General features: G+C 51.4%; 6 protein-coding genes across 6 annotated transcripts; 2 read left to right on the top strand and 4 right to left on the bottom strand.

Annotated features, from left to right (window-relative positions):
• Positions 1–718: 718 nt before the first annotated feature.
• PG994_009623 (uncharacterized protein) lies at positions 719–2,497 on the bottom strand (the record flags this gene model as incomplete). The annotated part of the gene is made up of 5 exons (XM_066861032.1): positions 719–985; positions 1,068–1,460; positions 1,549–1,712; positions 1,797–2,213; positions 2,260–2,497. Coding segments are annotated over 5 exons (1,479 nt in total), but the record flags the coding sequence as incomplete, so codon positions are not given.
• Positions 2,498–5,793: 3,296 nt separating this feature from the next.
• Positions 5,794–6,553, bottom strand: PG994_009622 (uncharacterized protein; the record flags this gene model as incomplete). Its single annotated transcript, XM_066861031.1, has 2 exons — positions 5,794–6,146; positions 6,217–6,553. 2 exons carry the CDS (start codon positions 6,551–6,553, stop codon positions 5,794–5,796), a joined length of 690 nt encoding a protein of 229 aa, XP_066713201.1.
• A 1,611-nt stretch (positions 6,554–8,164) lies between these two features.
• PG994_009621 (uncharacterized protein) lies at positions 8,165–8,896 on the top strand (the record flags this gene model as incomplete). The annotated part of the gene is made up of 1 exon (XM_066861030.1): positions 8,165–8,896. The coding sequence occupies one exon, from the start codon at positions 8,165–8,167 to the stop codon at positions 8,894–8,896; it is 732 nt and encodes a 243-aa protein (XP_066713200.1).
• Positions 8,897–9,549: 653 nt separating this feature from the next.
• PG994_009620 (uncharacterized protein) lies at positions 9,550–10,341 on the top strand (the record flags this gene model as incomplete). Its single annotated transcript, XM_066861029.1, has 1 exon — positions 9,550–10,341. The coding sequence occupies one exon, from the start codon at positions 9,550–9,552 to the stop codon at positions 10,339–10,341; it is 792 nt and encodes a 263-aa protein (XP_066713199.1).
• Positions 10,342–10,948: 607 nt separating this feature from the next.
• PG994_009619 (uncharacterized protein) lies at positions 10,949–11,416 on the bottom strand (the record flags this gene model as incomplete). Its single annotated transcript, XM_066861028.1, has 1 exon — positions 10,949–11,416. One exon carries the CDS (start codon positions 11,414–11,416, stop codon positions 10,949–10,951), a length of 468 nt encoding a protein of 155 aa, XP_066713198.1.
• An 850-nt stretch (positions 11,417–12,266) lies between these two features.
• Positions 12,267–15,212, bottom strand: PG994_009618 (glycoside hydrolase family 3 protein; the record flags this gene model as incomplete). Its single annotated transcript, XM_066861027.1, has 10 exons — positions 12,267–13,029; positions 13,085–13,609; positions 13,667–13,719; positions 13,891–14,020; positions 14,079–14,182; positions 14,238–14,326; positions 14,379–14,512; positions 14,569–14,732; positions 14,802–14,884; positions 14,963–15,212. 10 exons carry the CDS (start codon positions 15,210–15,212, stop codon positions 12,267–12,269), a joined length of 2,295 nt encoding a protein of 764 aa, XP_066713197.1.
• Positions 15,213–15,955: the final 743 nt, after the last annotated feature.

Here is a 15,955-nt window from a genome sequence, read left to right as displayed (position 1 = left end):
GGACGGCAACGGGGGTGAACGGCAACAATGAGTGGTGCGTCGACTCCGGTTTCTCCAGCCTCTGGCCTGCATGTCGGAATGTACGACGTCAAAGGCTGCACTCACTGAAATCGTCCTCAGTCCTGCAAATCAGCACTGAGCTGGCTCTCTCCCCGTCTGTTGCCAAGAGGACCCAGGCAGATCATATTAGTCAGACCCGACCACCAAGTCGCAGCCAACATCCTCTTAAATGTAAGTAGCTACGTGATTTAATAAAGATGACGTTTATATCGGCACCAAGTGCTTCAATTGTGAGTTGGTTGCTTTCGCCCCTTCATTTGGGGGGTTTATCTATACGAGTCCTACAAATGTCCTCTTCCCAGATGTAAACGATACTCGTCATGTCCTTCATGGTTCTATATGGAGCCTCGCGCAACTACTTATCAGTTACATAAGTGTATGGTTTCGGAAGCATCCCTTGCGGTATATACCCCTATTGCAGCCGCAAATTTGTCATTTCACTTTTGCGACAGCAACCGCCTGCTCTTACCGTTCACTCTGCTGCTCAATACTCTGTAGACTGATGCAGCTGTGTGAAGAGCCGACGTTACTCCGACAGTTGTCATGGTTATGGCCTGGCCATCTCAAAGTGCTAGGCTTTCTAAACTGATGTACTCGGCGGGCAGTCGCCTCCAATGTTTTTGCCCCCCTTCGAAAATGTTGGAAACTGAAAGGGCGGCTAGTGTAAATGGGTGAGCACAAAGACGACGAAGACGACCAAGCAGATTGTTGGTAAAACCCAGGGTCCTTGGATAAAATTGTCCTCGCCGGCCTTGTCCTTGCTAATCGAAATTAACGGGAACAGGCTAAGAAAGAGACCTGCTAGTACGAAGAGACTCAACCGGATGTAGTTGAATGATGATCGGCGCCGCCTGGGAAGAGTAAGGGCTTGCAAGACAATCATGAGCAACAGGGCTGCTCCGGCAGAAGCATACACGTATTGGAACTATATACGTAAGATATTAGCCCACTGAGAAGGGCCGCCGGGGGAGAAGAGAAGGATGGGGAGGGTCCAACGAAGCTCGTACCGTGGTTTCCATACGACTATACATCTTCTCTGATCTTGATGAGTTGACACTGGACTTGCTCCACTTCTTTGCTTCAAGCTCGTAGGTAGCAAAAACCGAATCATGGACTGCTAGTATAACAGTATCGGCTGAGCTGTAGTATATCGAGGATAACCTTCGGTATTCGGTTATGTTCGTCTCATGAGTGGAGTTCCAGAACCAATCTGGAATTGATCTGATATTGTCCAAAGCTACGGAAACATCGTTCCAAGTGCTGATGTATTTGCTGGGATATTCAGCATCATTGCCCATGGTTAGGTTCCATATGCTTTCGGCAATCGCTGCACTCTTATTTGAGAACTTAGACTCTCCGACTTCAGTCTTGCTCCAACTCGATATCCGGTCATTATAGTCCTGGATCGAATGGTAATGAGGCATTATACTGTTCTAGCCTTGAGAATAAGCTCCGCCGTTCAAAAGTTAGATTTTCAAGTCATCTTACTGCTTTCCAGAATTTTATGAACAATGCGGAACCGGTTCCTAGTAGCAGAAGAGCCGCATGTAAAGGGAAGTGAAGAAGCGAGTAGATGAGTTGTCGGTGTCCACTTAGAGTCTCGTGGTTCATCCAGTCGAAGTAGAGCAAATACAGAAAGTACGTGGTCGCAACTGCGGAAATGAATATACCAGCTATGGTCGGATCTTCCATCAAATTAGTAAGAAACCATTTCTCGGAAGTCTATTGGCACTCACTGGATTTCCCACCAAGTTGAACGACGAGTAGAATGGTCTTGGTGGTCTCTGATACTCCTTCTCCGAGAACAACAACAGTGAATACAGCCAAGCGTTCTGTCAGCTTGGTATCATCGAATCTGAGCTCTTCGTATCGACAGGCAAGACCGAGTTGAAGGGTGGCCTCCATGGCGGAGCCAATGTACCACACGATATACAGTGGGCTGTCGCGATTATAGTTGAAAAGCGAAGAAATGCCCAGATAGATCATGGCTGCAACAAAGTGTATAGCTGCAGCCGCCAGCAAAGGCTTGCCACGACCCGTGGGCTTAATGTGATTGCTGCCGTGTTTATTTCCTTGGTAACAAAACCAGTAAATGCTGCAGTACTGGGCCACAAGGGATATACGTACCGTCATGAGTATAAGACCTTCATGATCTGTATTAGTCGATTGCTATATGTAACAGGGGACGGAGTTGCAAACATAAGATCTGGAACGTATTCATATCCAGACTGTTCTTATCTGCTGTATCCACAATGTCCTTGAACGGGTCTTCAGGGTCGAAAGTAGATACCACAATGGTAAATCCCAACATGCAGGAGACCTGGATGATACGGATGACGCGCTCGAAGATGCTGTCCGTCATGAAACGGACGTCAAATATGCGCACGATGAACCACGTGAACCAGAGGATGCTGCCGGTAGTGTTAAAATTAGATGGACTAGGATAACACAATGGGGATCCCACCAAAGGAACCCGAGATAAGTTCTTATATCCGCGGGCTCGATGATTTTCTTGTCCTTCACTTTGTCAATACACCAATAGTTATATGGCGGTCTGCATAATTTACCTCGGCAAGAATCTGTATATTAGCAACGAACCAGAGATCGAAGAACAGCTTGAAAATGTTAGACCTTCACTGAACGGGATGACATGCGGTGTCTTGCTACTTTACCTCAAACTTGATGCTGCGGGAGCTTTCCTTTGTGTTACTATCTGACGGACTCGGAAATAATCGAAGCCTAGGAACATCCATAGACTGCCCATGGCTCTCATGTTCTTGGCACTCCATTGGTATAGATTGCGTAATTACTGTTATTTCTGATGTCCGAATACATGAAGAGATCAGCGCGAACGCAGCGGGATAGGCTTGGCTAATATACACACATGCGAGGACGACATGGCTTTCTATGCTGCCCTGTGTCCTGTGCTATATTCGAGAATCACTATTGTCCTGCCTTTGGGGCGTGCGGCCGCACTCATGAAGCTGCTTCGTATCATGCTGTAGAGTCTTGCCTGTCAGATTGCCAGCTGGGGGCGGGATGTACGGGCCAAGGTGGGGAATCGACGCATACAAGCTGATCTTACGTTGTCAATGAACTACCTCGCTCATCCTACGTTGTCAATGGACCCCCATTCATGCTACATTACCAATGGACCCCTCGCTAGAGCGCGAGAGTCATACTCTCTAACGGACCCCAATTGAACGACAGCCAATGCATTCGCTGACTCTCCTGCACGATCGATGTGACCACCCCTCCAAGCGAATACCTACCAACATTGAATACTTCAGGTTGGAAGAATACCACCCCACCCGGCCAGTTCCAGTTCCGTTCCAAATAAAGCATGGAAAACCGGTTGAGCAAGATTCAGCCCCAAGGCAGTGTCATTTTGAATCCCTGTGGTCTCAAGATTCATGAATGTTATGGCTGCCTCATGCATGGTTAGCCGTCGCATTATCTCTTATCTCGGGGCCACGCGCGGACAGCAGAAGTGAACTATGAGTTATACGCCGTAATTATTTGATTAGATATCCGTTCTCATCCACGGAGCGACACGTAAATCGTTATTTGCTTTACTACATATTAAATCTCCATCGCGCGTGATGTTAAATAAATTCTGTTATCACATTTATATAAAACCAGTGGTGTAATTATAACGAAACAGATAATGTTTAAGCCAGCTAACGGTGCTACGGTCACCCCATATAACGGCGACCCTAAAAACTAATAACAATACTACATAATAATAATACGAATAATTTAATTAAAAATTAATACAAAATCTTAAAAACACCGTTTCAGTCTCGAAACGCTTCTATAATACTCTTAATTTTAGATTTAAAGTTAGATTTAATTATAACGGCTTCCGGCGCCGACGATAGAGGAGTAACAGCCTGGGGTTCCGGTGTAACGTTATTTATCTCCCTCTTAATTACTATGGCATCTCGTATACGCGCAAACTTCTGGTTAGGGTTAAGTATTACTCTTTTCCTCTTTTTACCTCTTTTTTCTCTAGATTACCTTTTAAAACTAACTTCTCGTGCTCTAGTTAGCCGATCTAGCCGTTCAAAATATCTAGACTCTTTTAAAGCTTCCGGAATAAAACCCGGCGCGTCGCGCTATCGAAAATAGTATTATTATTATTATTAAGCGTATCCGTTAACTCTTTAATTTAGCGGCTGTTCGTAGGTGTTAATAACGCTGTAAAGGAGAATTGTTTATTAGAAACGTCGGGGGGAGGCTTAAATAGTCCTGCCTTTACCTAGTCTTCTATCCTCCGGTTCCGGTTATTAAGGGGCTTATTAATATTACGAAGGAATATACTAGTTACGGCTTAGCCGCTAGCTATTATATACGGCTAAAAAATAAACCTTTTAGTTAGCTCGTAATATCGAAAAAAGTCTTTCTTACTTATATTTATATTATTAAGCTTTATATAGTATAGGGTTATTTTCCGGTAATAAGTATTTTTTAATATATTAAAAGGATTAAGATCTAGGTGTTATAATAAGTGCGACGAATATACCGGAAGGAAGAGAAGCTATATCTTATACTTTAAGCACGTTATAATAAAGTCCTCGTTTACGTGGCTAACGTGGCTATTTAGGATAATAAGCCGTTATTAGTCCTTATTTTTAAGCTTTATATAAGGGATAAAGACCTCATTTAATTATATTAAGGCCAGCTCCTTATTAGTATAGCCTTTAGGGGATGCCGTAAAGACCTAATCCTTTATAATATCCGTTAGCGAGTCCTCTTCCTCCGGAAACTATTACTACTAGACCTATTAACCTTTAAATATAATAAGAAGAGGCAAGGCTCGGCTTAAAGCGTTATTATATTTAACCGTAGAAGCCCATTCTCGGTTAAGGGAGTTTGCAACTAATATTCTCTTTATTCCAGCAGGTCTAATAATTATTATATTCGTTCTATAGCCGAGCTAGTTACCGATCTCGTCGACGTTAAACCGAAACTCCGAAAGGATCGATTCTAAAATAGGATTATTAAGCCGCTCGAAAAACTCGATAATTTTCTTTACGAAAGTTACGTTAAGCTTTAAAAAATCTATCCTTTTAAAAAAAATAATACCGATAAATAAATAGCGAGTAATAAATCTTTTAACCTAATATTTACCGAGTATTATATTAATCCCGTTAACTTAAAAAATCCGTTAAGCGAATATCCGGAAGATAACGTACGCCGGTAAGCAGCCTAGATTATATTACGCAAGGCACCAAGTCACGATCTAAAACTCTTCCGCTATTATTAAGGCTTAGAAGGACTCATTCCGTTATTTTATAGTCTTGCGGCCGTGAATCCGAGCCCTCAGAGTTATTCCAGGGACATTATACTTCTCGGCGGCTTGTTTCATTAACGAGCTATTTATAACATCCTAAATCGCGCGTTGCAGTACTGACTCGTTAAGTTTACGGCCCATCGGAAAGAGGAAAAGAAAAAGAAGACGATGGTATTATTCAATTGACTATAAATCAAAAGCTGACTGGTTAATATACTAATTTATATGTGATGCTATCAGGGGCTATCTAAATTTAGGGGTCGCCGTTGCATAGGGTGACCGTAGCACCGTCAGCTGGCTTATAGTCCTAAACGATTGTGATCCCAACCCAAACACATACTATACAAAGTAAGTAGGAAAGCGACCCTTACTCCAACATACACCTCAAAGCCTTTTTAGACAAGTCAAAAGTCCGGTCAAATTCGGGCTGGAGCAATCTAAGAAGAAGCATATACTTCGCTACCAAAAGCACCAATGCCATCCACCTTCCAGTAGCCTCCCTCGTAGTCATTGTGCTTCTTTCCGTAGCAATCGTCCCTCTTGCTGAGGTACACGTGGTCCTCTCCGTCCTCGCGCTTGACCGCGTGGCTGCCCAGGGGCGCCTTCATGGCCTTCATGCACGTGTCATGGTCGACGACGTAGGTGCCATCGCGCTCCGTGTTGTAGATGGCAAACACGATGTTACCCGGAGACCCGGTCTTCTTGTCGTCCTTCTGGTTGGTCAGAGTGATGGGGTAGGTGTCACTGGTCTCGTGGCCCTTGGAGATGTCCGTTCCGACATACCCGCTGCCTGTAATGAATGCATCAGTTACTAACTTCGGTCTTCAACGCGATTTGGAACATGGGTGTGTGTCACTTACAGAACTCGTCGGCAACTTTGCTGAACTGCGCGACGGGGATCCATTTGCCGTGTCCGTTGCTGCCGCCACTGCCGGTGACCAAGTGGCCGCAGTTCATCTTGCTGTCGCGCGCCTCCAGCTCGCCGTCGTCACGTGTCTTGAGCCCGCCAGACTTGAGCGCCGTCCACTCGGCGTCGGTGATGGGCTTGTTGACGGACTTAGGGGATCGCGCCCTCAGTCCGCCGGATTTGAGCGCCGCCCACTCGGCGTCGGTGATGGGCTGGTTCTTCCCGGGCATGGGGCTGCCGGCAACGAGGCCGGTAAGAAGGAAGGCAGCGAAGAAAGACTTGGAGTACATTTTGAAGACTTGGAATGCTGAAGTAGAGAGTAAGATTGGATATATATAGACTGATGACAGATAGGTAGTAGAGTAGTGTTTTCAAATTGAGCTTATGGGATGTGATAATGATTGCGAAAAAGGGGTAGACTTGGGTGGACGCATCGCGACCCTTTATAGATCGCGGAAAGAAACGCCATGTCCTTCCTCAAAGATGTTTTCTCAGAGCCGTGAAGTCATCTGCAATGCTAAGCCTAGTGATACGGTCTTTAGGACAACCCCTTCTTCCTTGGTTCTATTATTGGTTGTCGTCGATCGGCGCGCAAATCATGGGAGACTCATCCCATAGGATCAGGCTAAGGCCCAGGGTGAAGCCATAGATGGCGACCTTCACAGATGTGGTGTCGGTGATGCCTATCATACTTGAGGCAGTTGAGAAGTTGACAATCTTCCTGGTGATTGGTGGGAAAGCTGCCAAACCTTTCAACCATATGCTATTATTAAAGTCCCAGGATCCTGTGGCGTTAGTAGGTACGTCATATGTGCTGGGAGGGAAACTCTGATATATTAAAACTGACTATGCGGATGCGGCGTAGGCCTTTCGGATTGCAGTGTTGGTTCATGGGTTGAGGAATGGCGATCACAGCACAGTGAACGGCACTCCCGGCGCTTGTCGCGCTTCGCGACTCTGCCTCAAATACATACCCTTAAACCTTTTGGTATCACTAGGCCAGTCGTTCGTGTAGGATTTGAATCACAATACACGCCATCAGGTGGTGGAAATCACTTCATGTCATCAACATGCGCTCTTGCAACTGGGTGTTGCTCGGCAAATTTTCTAGCCCCTCCTCATATTCAAGAGGGGGCGCGTAACGACGCAGCTCGGAGGGCCCGGAGGGATTCCAAACGGCTAGAAAGAGGCACCGAGGGGCGTAGCATTACTCTGACATCACCGTAAAATGACCATAGTGATAGAGATTGCATTTATAATGTAGTTCGAGGCAATTCGAAAGGGAGCTGAATACCAGGGTTGAAACAGCCCCCAGGTGCCGGACTCCCTAAATGTAGAAGATTTCCAGTGTGGCGGTGGCACGGAACCTCCTTCTGGGCAAATGCTTGTTTTTAACCGCCGATCGACTGACCCCCGCGCCGGGGAAGAATCCTACGGCGCTGTATTGGGATGTGCTGCGCTAAACTATTACCAGGAGGCCCTCGGCCGATCATCTAGGAGGACTATTGACTTCACGACGGTGAACTTCAGGATAAACAGGAATTGCTCGAAGGATTTCAGCATGGGAAGATCGTCAATCACTTGCTCGTTTGCCAACATCTTTCTGCCTTCTGCCCTCGCACGGTCTACTTCTTGGCTATTTTTAGTGCTTTCGGTGACGGCGCCGCCCGTATTGTAGCAAGGGTGCAAAGGAAAACGGATATAAAAGCAAGCGCGATGCCACGAAGGTTTTGTTCATAATTCAGCATCTTCATTACATCAAATACTTCCAAGATCCAACTTGTTCAATACACATTTTCTTGTTGGCCCCTGTAAGACCACAGAGCACTTGAAAATACACAACCACGTATCCACACATCAAGACACCCAGCCATCGTCACCAACTCCTGGACACTACCAAGATGGTTTCCTTCAAGAAGATCCTCTTCCTTGGCGCCACGCTCATGGCGAGTGTGCATGCCCTTCCGACGTCCGACGCCGCCCTCGCGCACCCGCAGCCGGAAAGCAGCAGCGAAGAAGCGTTCGCCAGCGGCGACCTCGACATCGCCAAGCGCGCCTCAGGCCGCCAGATGCTGCAGTGGTCCCCGTCCGGCACGCTCGTCTACCTCATCGGCGGGCCCATGCAGGCCATCACGCAGCTGCCGGCCGAGCTGCAGAACCTGATCGCGGAGCACAGCGAGGGCACCCCGGCGCAGATGCTGCTGTACAACTGGGTCGAGTGGGTCAAGGGCCACCTGCCGCAGTACCGGGGCGCTTACAACCTGTACCTCGACCACCTGTTCGGCGTCGGTGCGCAGATCGGCGCCGTCTACGGCCAGGGCCAGGCCGCCAACCTCTGGGGGTTCGGGTTTCACTTCCCCCAGCAGCCCAGCGCGGCCGACCTGCAGAACCTGCGCGACGCCATCACGGCGTGGGGTCGGCAGGACGGCGGCGTCGTCGGCGTCCTGCAGCGCGCCAACGGCTTCTTCAACCCGGCCGACATCGGCGCCGGCGTCCCCGGCAAGCGCTCGCGCGACGACACCTGCCCCAAGCCCGTCAACGTGCGCAAGTACGCCTCCCGGGACGTCCCGGAAGACCTCGACTTCAAGCGGGTGACCCGATGGGCCGGCATGTGCGACGGGATGCCCGCCTAAGGAGTGATGCATGCTCTTTACTGTCTGAATCGGTGTCAAAACATGAGGGCGTGTTGCACCAGAAACCGGCAGCAATGTCGCACTCTTGGTTGTTTGGCGGAGGTCAATTCGGACGGCATCGAATCATTCCATGTTTTAAGGGGTCGGTCGGGGTTTGTTCACGGGGAATCATGTGCCAATGTTATGGATTTTTCTTATAGACTGTCTTTCGTTGCTGCTATTACCAGGGGTTAGCTAGATATTTGTACATTGGTCTCTCTCATTATTCAATGCTACTTAAACATCAACTCTGACTCTTTAACATGTTTTCCTAGACGCCACTTTTGAATTTTCAGCCTATGCCATAGCCTTAGGAGTCAAAAGGCTTGTTTACAGGCCAAGTAGCCTATGCCTCAAGCTCAAGATCTCCAATGTCTGTTCATTTTCCTGTGTCGATCGTTTTTTGCACTGCCACCCCCACAGCTGACCAACCCCTGATGATGCCTGATCCTTCCAATCCTCCTGCGCTATAATTAGTAAGTGGCCCAGCAGCATTGACGTATTACCCCCGCATGCATCTACATTTATTTGGTACATACTCCCTTCTTTGTATCCACGACTGTAATAACAACTCGGCCAAATAACCACCCTTTATCATCCCACCGCCAGCCATGATGTCAAAATGTCCCTTGGACCGCCTTCCAGACGAGATACTCCAGCACATTCTCGACCTGGCCATGGTCCGAGACTCTACCTTCTACATCGACAACCCGTATCCGAAGAAGCAGTACCTCGTTGGCCCAGGCCACAAGTACCCCGTCCTCAAAGCCGCGGACGGCTCGCGCGACGAGCGCTGCACGCCCCTGCACCCCTTTAGCCTGCGTCCGGACCACCAGCGCGACTGGCTCGCGGCCAACTCGGTGAGCCAGCGCCTCCGCCGCCTCGGGCGGCCGGCCTTCTTCCGCGCCAAGGTCATCGCCATGGAGAGCTCCCGGTTCCTGGGCGTGCCGGGCGAAAGTCTATCGCGGACAGCGCTGGCGGGCGCCTACATGCCCATCCAGGGCCCCCCCGATCGGGCGGCCGCGCTCGCGTGCCTGCGCCACATCGTGCTCGTCGACGCGCCCAGCGCGGCGCCCATGTGGTACCTGCGGCTGCCGGCGCTGCTGGGCCCCGCGCACTGCCCCCAGCTGCGCCGCGTCACGCTGCTGTTTGGGTTCAGACCCAGCGGCGACGACCCGGAGTGGGTCACGGCGGCCTGTGTCCTCGCGGCGCCGGTGCCGGCGGAGATGCGCGAGCAGCTGGTGGCTGGCGCCGGGATGTCGCCCAAGGTGGCGTTCGAGGAGGCCGTGGGCATCCATACGAGCTGGGGGAGGCTTCGGGTGGACATGGAGAAGGCTGTCTATCCCATCTTGGAAATGAAGGCGAAGGCCAGGTTGGCTAAGAAAGAAGAGAGAGTGCCTTCGTAGTTTGGTTGTACCGCTTCTCTGGCTAGAACTACGGGGGTCTGCAGGAAAGGTAGCGGGGCCGGTGACCTGGGCACTCTGGAATAGCAACATCGCCGTCAGCTGACTCCCCGTGGACATACTTGTAGCTATGACCGGTACACAGGTCGCAGAGTCAGAAACCCTCGCATGGATACGCTTGGTCACTGTTCTATTATTCTAGTACTCTACAGCCGCAATGGTCGAGGCAATAAATGACCTCACGTTTCCACCGTCTCAAAACAAACAGAACAGCCAGTCTCTTCTCATTCTGATTTCCATTTTGAAACCAATAATCTGGTGGACAATACGGTCACTAACACCTTCCCTGTGCCTTCTATGGCTTCAGTAATTTACCATCCTAGACCTGTTCTGAAGCGGCGTGTACTCATCTACAGCCGGCAAGGAAATGCCCCCACGACCACGCCCATAGACGCTCCTACATTGCGGGCAATGGCATCTAGGCGATAGCAGGTTGTGAAAAGTTTGCCTGAAGGCGAAGAAAAGGTGGATGCCGCTGTATTGTGTTCCCCCGGAATGTGTCAGCAAAATTAACATTTCAAGCCAAGCTCGTAGCTTGTACGACGAAGAGTCAAAATGAGAGAGTGAAGGAGAGGAGAGAGAGAAGGAGAGGAGAGAGAGAGAGAAGAAGAAAAAACCTCACCAGTCCACCATCATAAACACAGTGCAGTACGTCCCCAGGACAATCGCGCCAACCGCGCCGGCGCGGCAGTCCGTTGTCTCGGTCATCTCGATCCATGTGAAGACGAGCAGCAGGAGCTGGCAGCCCGCGACGTCGAGGTCGCGGGTACAGTACGTTCTGGGCCGAGAGAGGCTGGAAGGGCGAGCCGGGTCCGGCCAGGGCGTCGCGGTACAATAACAGGCCGCTCAGGAGGGCCGAAGAGGTGAGCGGCAGGAGGCCCAGCGCGGGAAGCATCGAGAACGACATGATGCCGTGCGCCAGCAGCAGGATCCAGGCGAAGCCGTAGTGGGCCAGGGCGATGCGCCGCAGGAAGTTTTGCACGGTCGAGGGCTGATGGGGGTTCGTGGTAGGTGGCATCTTGGGCGGGTCTTTGGCGGCGAGAGTATCTCTATGCTTGTTACGGTGTTGTTGTAGCGTATGGGTAAATTGCTCTTTAGACTCTAGAACGCTTTCGTTACCAGGCTTCTGTCAGTCGGTATTGTACAGAAATCGGATTGCTATTTAGGCACGTGTGTAATTATACCAGATCGCTCCCATTGAAGATAAGAGGGGTTTAGGAGTTCTATCGACAAGATGTGGCGCGGGTTTGTTTCTTCTTATGGGACTTGTCAGTATCTGGACTTGGGAATTAGTGCCACAAGAATAGGCAACTGGATTGAATGAGTGGCACGTTGTGTCTTATATTTTTTGTTTGCTTGGCCCGTCGATTGCGAACCACTCGCTCCCTTCCTGTAATTACTTGGGCTCAAGCTGATTAGGCCTGTATTTGGAGTTGCTGGTCGGTTTCGAGGCTTACAAGATTTATGTTCCGCAAGCAAGCATGGCTGTGCCTGACGTTCTTTCGCGGCAAGCAGGCAGGTTGTCGGTGCCACTGAAGATATATCAGCTATGCAGTACCACCAACAAACAGCGCAGCACAGCAGCAGCCCATTGAGAACAAGCCACCTGAACTCTCACAGCAGTCACAGTCAACCTGACATGCCTAAACACACAAAAATGCCCAATAAACAATAAGTTTCTACAGAGAATGTCTTTTAATTTCATGTTCGACTGAGGTGAACGTGTTTGATCTAGTTCGCCTCGAAGGCTGCTTTCCCCGAGAGAGTCCTTCCAACCTCTTCATGCATTTATGCCCTCGACCCCGTATCATCTCCTCAATACTTAGTCATGTAATGCTGAGCTTTTATCTACAAAGTCAATGTCGTCGTCAACGGCAGCTTCCTGCTGCTCGACCCCACATGGATGGCGTACTCCCCTTCTGCAGCCGCCAGTTCTGCGCCGCCACGTCCCACGTGCTGAGGTCGCGCCGGTTCAGCGCGAACTCGACCGTCGCCGACTCCCCCGGCGCGAGCGTGGGCTTGGCGAACCCGCGCAGCTGCCGCACGGGGGTATCCTCGGCATCCCCCGGGATGCCGACGTAGAGCTGCGCGACCTCGGCGCCCGCCACGTCGCCCGTGTTGGTCACGGTGGCCGACACGCGCGCGACGACGTCCCAGAGGTCGATCTGGCCGCCCGACTCGATGGGGCCCGTGGGGTACGGGTCGGTATTTGCCGTTCCAGAAGGAGAGGCTTGGACGTCGGTGTAGTTGAAGGTGGTGTAGCTCAGGCCGAAGCCGAACTCGTAGCGCGGCTCGATGCCCTGCTTGTCGAAGGCGCGGTAGTCGATGAAGACGCCCTCGTCGAAGTCGGACTGCGGGAAGCGCGCGTAGATGCCCTCGGGCACGGTCTCGTTGGCGATGGGGCCCAAGTCCGACTCCTTGTGCGGGACCGAGTAGGGCAGCTTGCCGCTGGGATTGGCGTCGCCGTACAAGATCGAGGCGAGGGCGCGGCCCGAGTCCTGGCCCGGCAGGTGGGCGAAGATCAGGGCCGTCACATTCGGGTGGTCGACGAAGCCGTCCACGAGCCGCACACCTGCGTTCTGGAACACGACGATGGTGTTGGTGCACTGGGCTGCCACGTTGCGGATCAGGCTATCCGTGTAGTCGTCCCCGCACGCCGACGCGGTCCCAGCCCTCGGCCGCGTACGCGTTGACGTCGACGATGCACGCATCCGAGGTTGGGTCCACCTGCGGGTTCGGGTTCACGAAGTCCCACCAGATGTTGGTGCCGTCCTCGTAGGCGCGCTGGCTCAGCGCCTCGAAGGCCGAGCTCAGGTAGGCCGGCTGGGTCGCGCCGGAGCCGCCGCCGCTCAGCAGGGTCCCGTTCGACGCGATCTGCGAGTGCACCGTGTTGGAGCCGTCGCGGATCTGGTCGGCCGGGCCCAGGGCTTCGCCGCCGTCGTTCCAGCTGGGGCTGCCGGGGGTGTACCGGTCGAAGCCTCGGGCCGAATAGCCAAAGAGAGATAGCTGTTTTGGCTCCTTGAGGGGGAGGGCGTTGTTGGTGTTCTTGAGCAGCACATGGGACTCGACTGCGCCTTGGAGGAGGACCGGCTTGCCACTGGCCGATCTTCCTATCACCCTCTCATGGGGTGCGGCCAGGTTCGGGGGCATGCCAATACCTGGGGCCGGGAAATCGGTGTCCTGGTTGAACTTGTACCATGTCGACAAGATTCTGCAACACACTGTTAGCCCACCCGTCTGCAATCAACATCATGTTTGGAGAATCTACCTTGTGACCATGTCATCAATCCTTGACTCGGGAACAGAGCCATTAGTGACGGCCTGAGTCAGGTTATTTCCCCCAGAATGCAGTAGCAGACGGCATGACCATATCAAGGCCTGCCAAAGCTGTGGCAACACCGGCGTGCTGTGCACCCCAATCAGTAACGATATAGCCCTGGCAAGGCTTACTGTTAGTATAACTTCAGACAGATTGTTACACGGTAAGCTTACTTGAAAGCCCAGCTCGGTCTTGAGTAACCCGTTCTGGGTCTTGCTGTTGGAGCATCCGTAGGAGTTGTTGATTCGTTGGTAACTACACATGATCGATCCAGTGCCGGCTTTGACGGCGTCCTGGAAGGGCCTTAGAAAGTTAGCGGGACGGCCAATACCGCTGCTACGATGAAATAGGGGTTGCTTACCAGAGATAGAGCTCGTGCATCGTCTTGTCATCGAGGTTCGACGACACAGCTGCGACGTCACCCTCGGGATTACGGTTCCTCTCTTGCTCGTTCATGATGAAGTGCTTTTCATTCAGTAAGTAGAGAAGATCGCCCATAAAGAAGTTAGGCCTGGCTCACCTTGGTGCTGGCGACCACTCCGGTAGACTGCATGCCTTCAACGGTGTCTGCTACGAGAATGCCGGCCAGATAGGGGTCATTGGCGAAACCTGACATAACACGGTTAACGCTGATCTTTCAGAGTATGGGGACTGCACATACCTTCCCAATTCCTCCCACCGGTAGCAATGCGGCCAAGGGGTCCGACAACTGGGCCAAGTGGGACTTGAACTCCCTTGCGCTTGAACTCGAGAGCCATCTCGACACCCCTCTGTCGCGTCAAGTTTCGGTTCCAGCTGCAAGCAAAGGTCAGTCACCCATGAAGGTCTATCCCGTCAAGTGCTACACATACCTAGCGCCGGCCGATATACCGGAAGGCCAGCTGGAGACATAGTTGGTGGACCGAACCCCGGCGGGGCCGTCACTGAGGCAAAGACCCGGGAAGTTGAGTCGCGAGATGGCGGGGATGTTTCCGGAACACAGGTTGTTAGCCCGGACGCCGCCAGTCAAGCTGACCTGGAGAACTGTTAATATAAAACATCCACCGCATTATCAAAAAGTCGAGTAAGTCAATCGGCCAAATACCTTTTCTTCGAGAGTCATCTGGCCAACTAGTGCCTGAGCCTTCGCGTATGCATCTTGCCAATCTCCGAGACCCTTTCCCTCGGCTGCATGGGGGTGTTAGAAGAACCGGTCCTAACCTCTCGCAATGCATCTTGAGTGCATCTGGGGTGGTGCAGACTCACGGGAAGGGTACACAGGCGGGGACTGCCCGTAGAACTCGGTGTCAGAGGTAATCTGGCCAGCGGTGCACGCCACCAAGGCGGAACCGGCTAGCAGGCGATGGAGAAGGGCCACCATGATGAGCAGGCAAAGGAGAATGCGGACAGAGCGGGATGGTCCAAAAGATCCGGGTGGTGCCTGGGCCGCGTTCCAGCGGTCGACCTTTGTAGTCGCCGTAACACGGGTTCTCGGTAACCCCTCTTTGCGCGACATCGTTCGCACCCTTGGTGTTTGTTGACTTTTTCAGGTCATGTGGACAGCAAGCAGGTTGCAGCCAGTGAGATTAGCCGTGTTACCGTGGTATTCCTGCAACGGAGAAACTTCCAGCGCGCGAGTGGGCGGAGGCATACGATTACCCGCAGTTCGTTATGCCTGAATGAAATGTTCATGACACAGCTTTCATGGTTGTCTGCTTACCTACCCCTTGGCATTGTAGGTTCAATGACGTTGCACTGCGGGCTTGGCCTATGCAGCTAATCGATAGTATGCGGGGAAGCATGCACGGGTCGGCAGTGTATCTCGTGATTTGGCGAAGAAACTGTCGAGAATCTGACTTTGGAATGCATCTCTCTCTCGCGACTCCGAGCCGAAATTACATAATGTGCGGAGCCGAGGTGGGAATTCGGTAGTTTCGCTTAATTTAATGTCCGAGATCTTGGAGAAAGGAGAGCGAGTCATGCAAGGAATAGATGGGGAAGAAGTCTGACATGTCTCCCCAAATGTTACCCCGCGTCGAATGAGTAGCCATTCAACTTTTCCACCATTAGTCGAGTCGTATATGCAGCAAGCGTGTACCTTGAAGTCAAACATTGCGACATCGTATTACCTGCAAAAGAAGATTACACAGGCGGTAAAATGACGCTGAGAATTACCGCCTTCGTATCAGGCATTAACCTCACTACATTGGCCAAGCTTTGTTGGCCATGTCGATACATTGTCCAGCTACCGGTTTTACG

This window comes from Apiospora phragmitis (assembly GCF_038363925.1).
Source record: "Apiospora phragmitis strain CBS 135458 chromosome Unknown utg000009l:1.0-1189150.0:1.0-1190623.0, whole genome shotgun sequence".
Lineage (NCBI taxonomy): Eukaryota > Fungi > Ascomycota > Sordariomycetes > Amphisphaeriales > Apiosporaceae > Apiospora > Apiospora phragmitis.
Note: the sequence above shows the minus strand (reverse complement) of the source record. Positions and strands in the feature narration are given on the sequence as shown.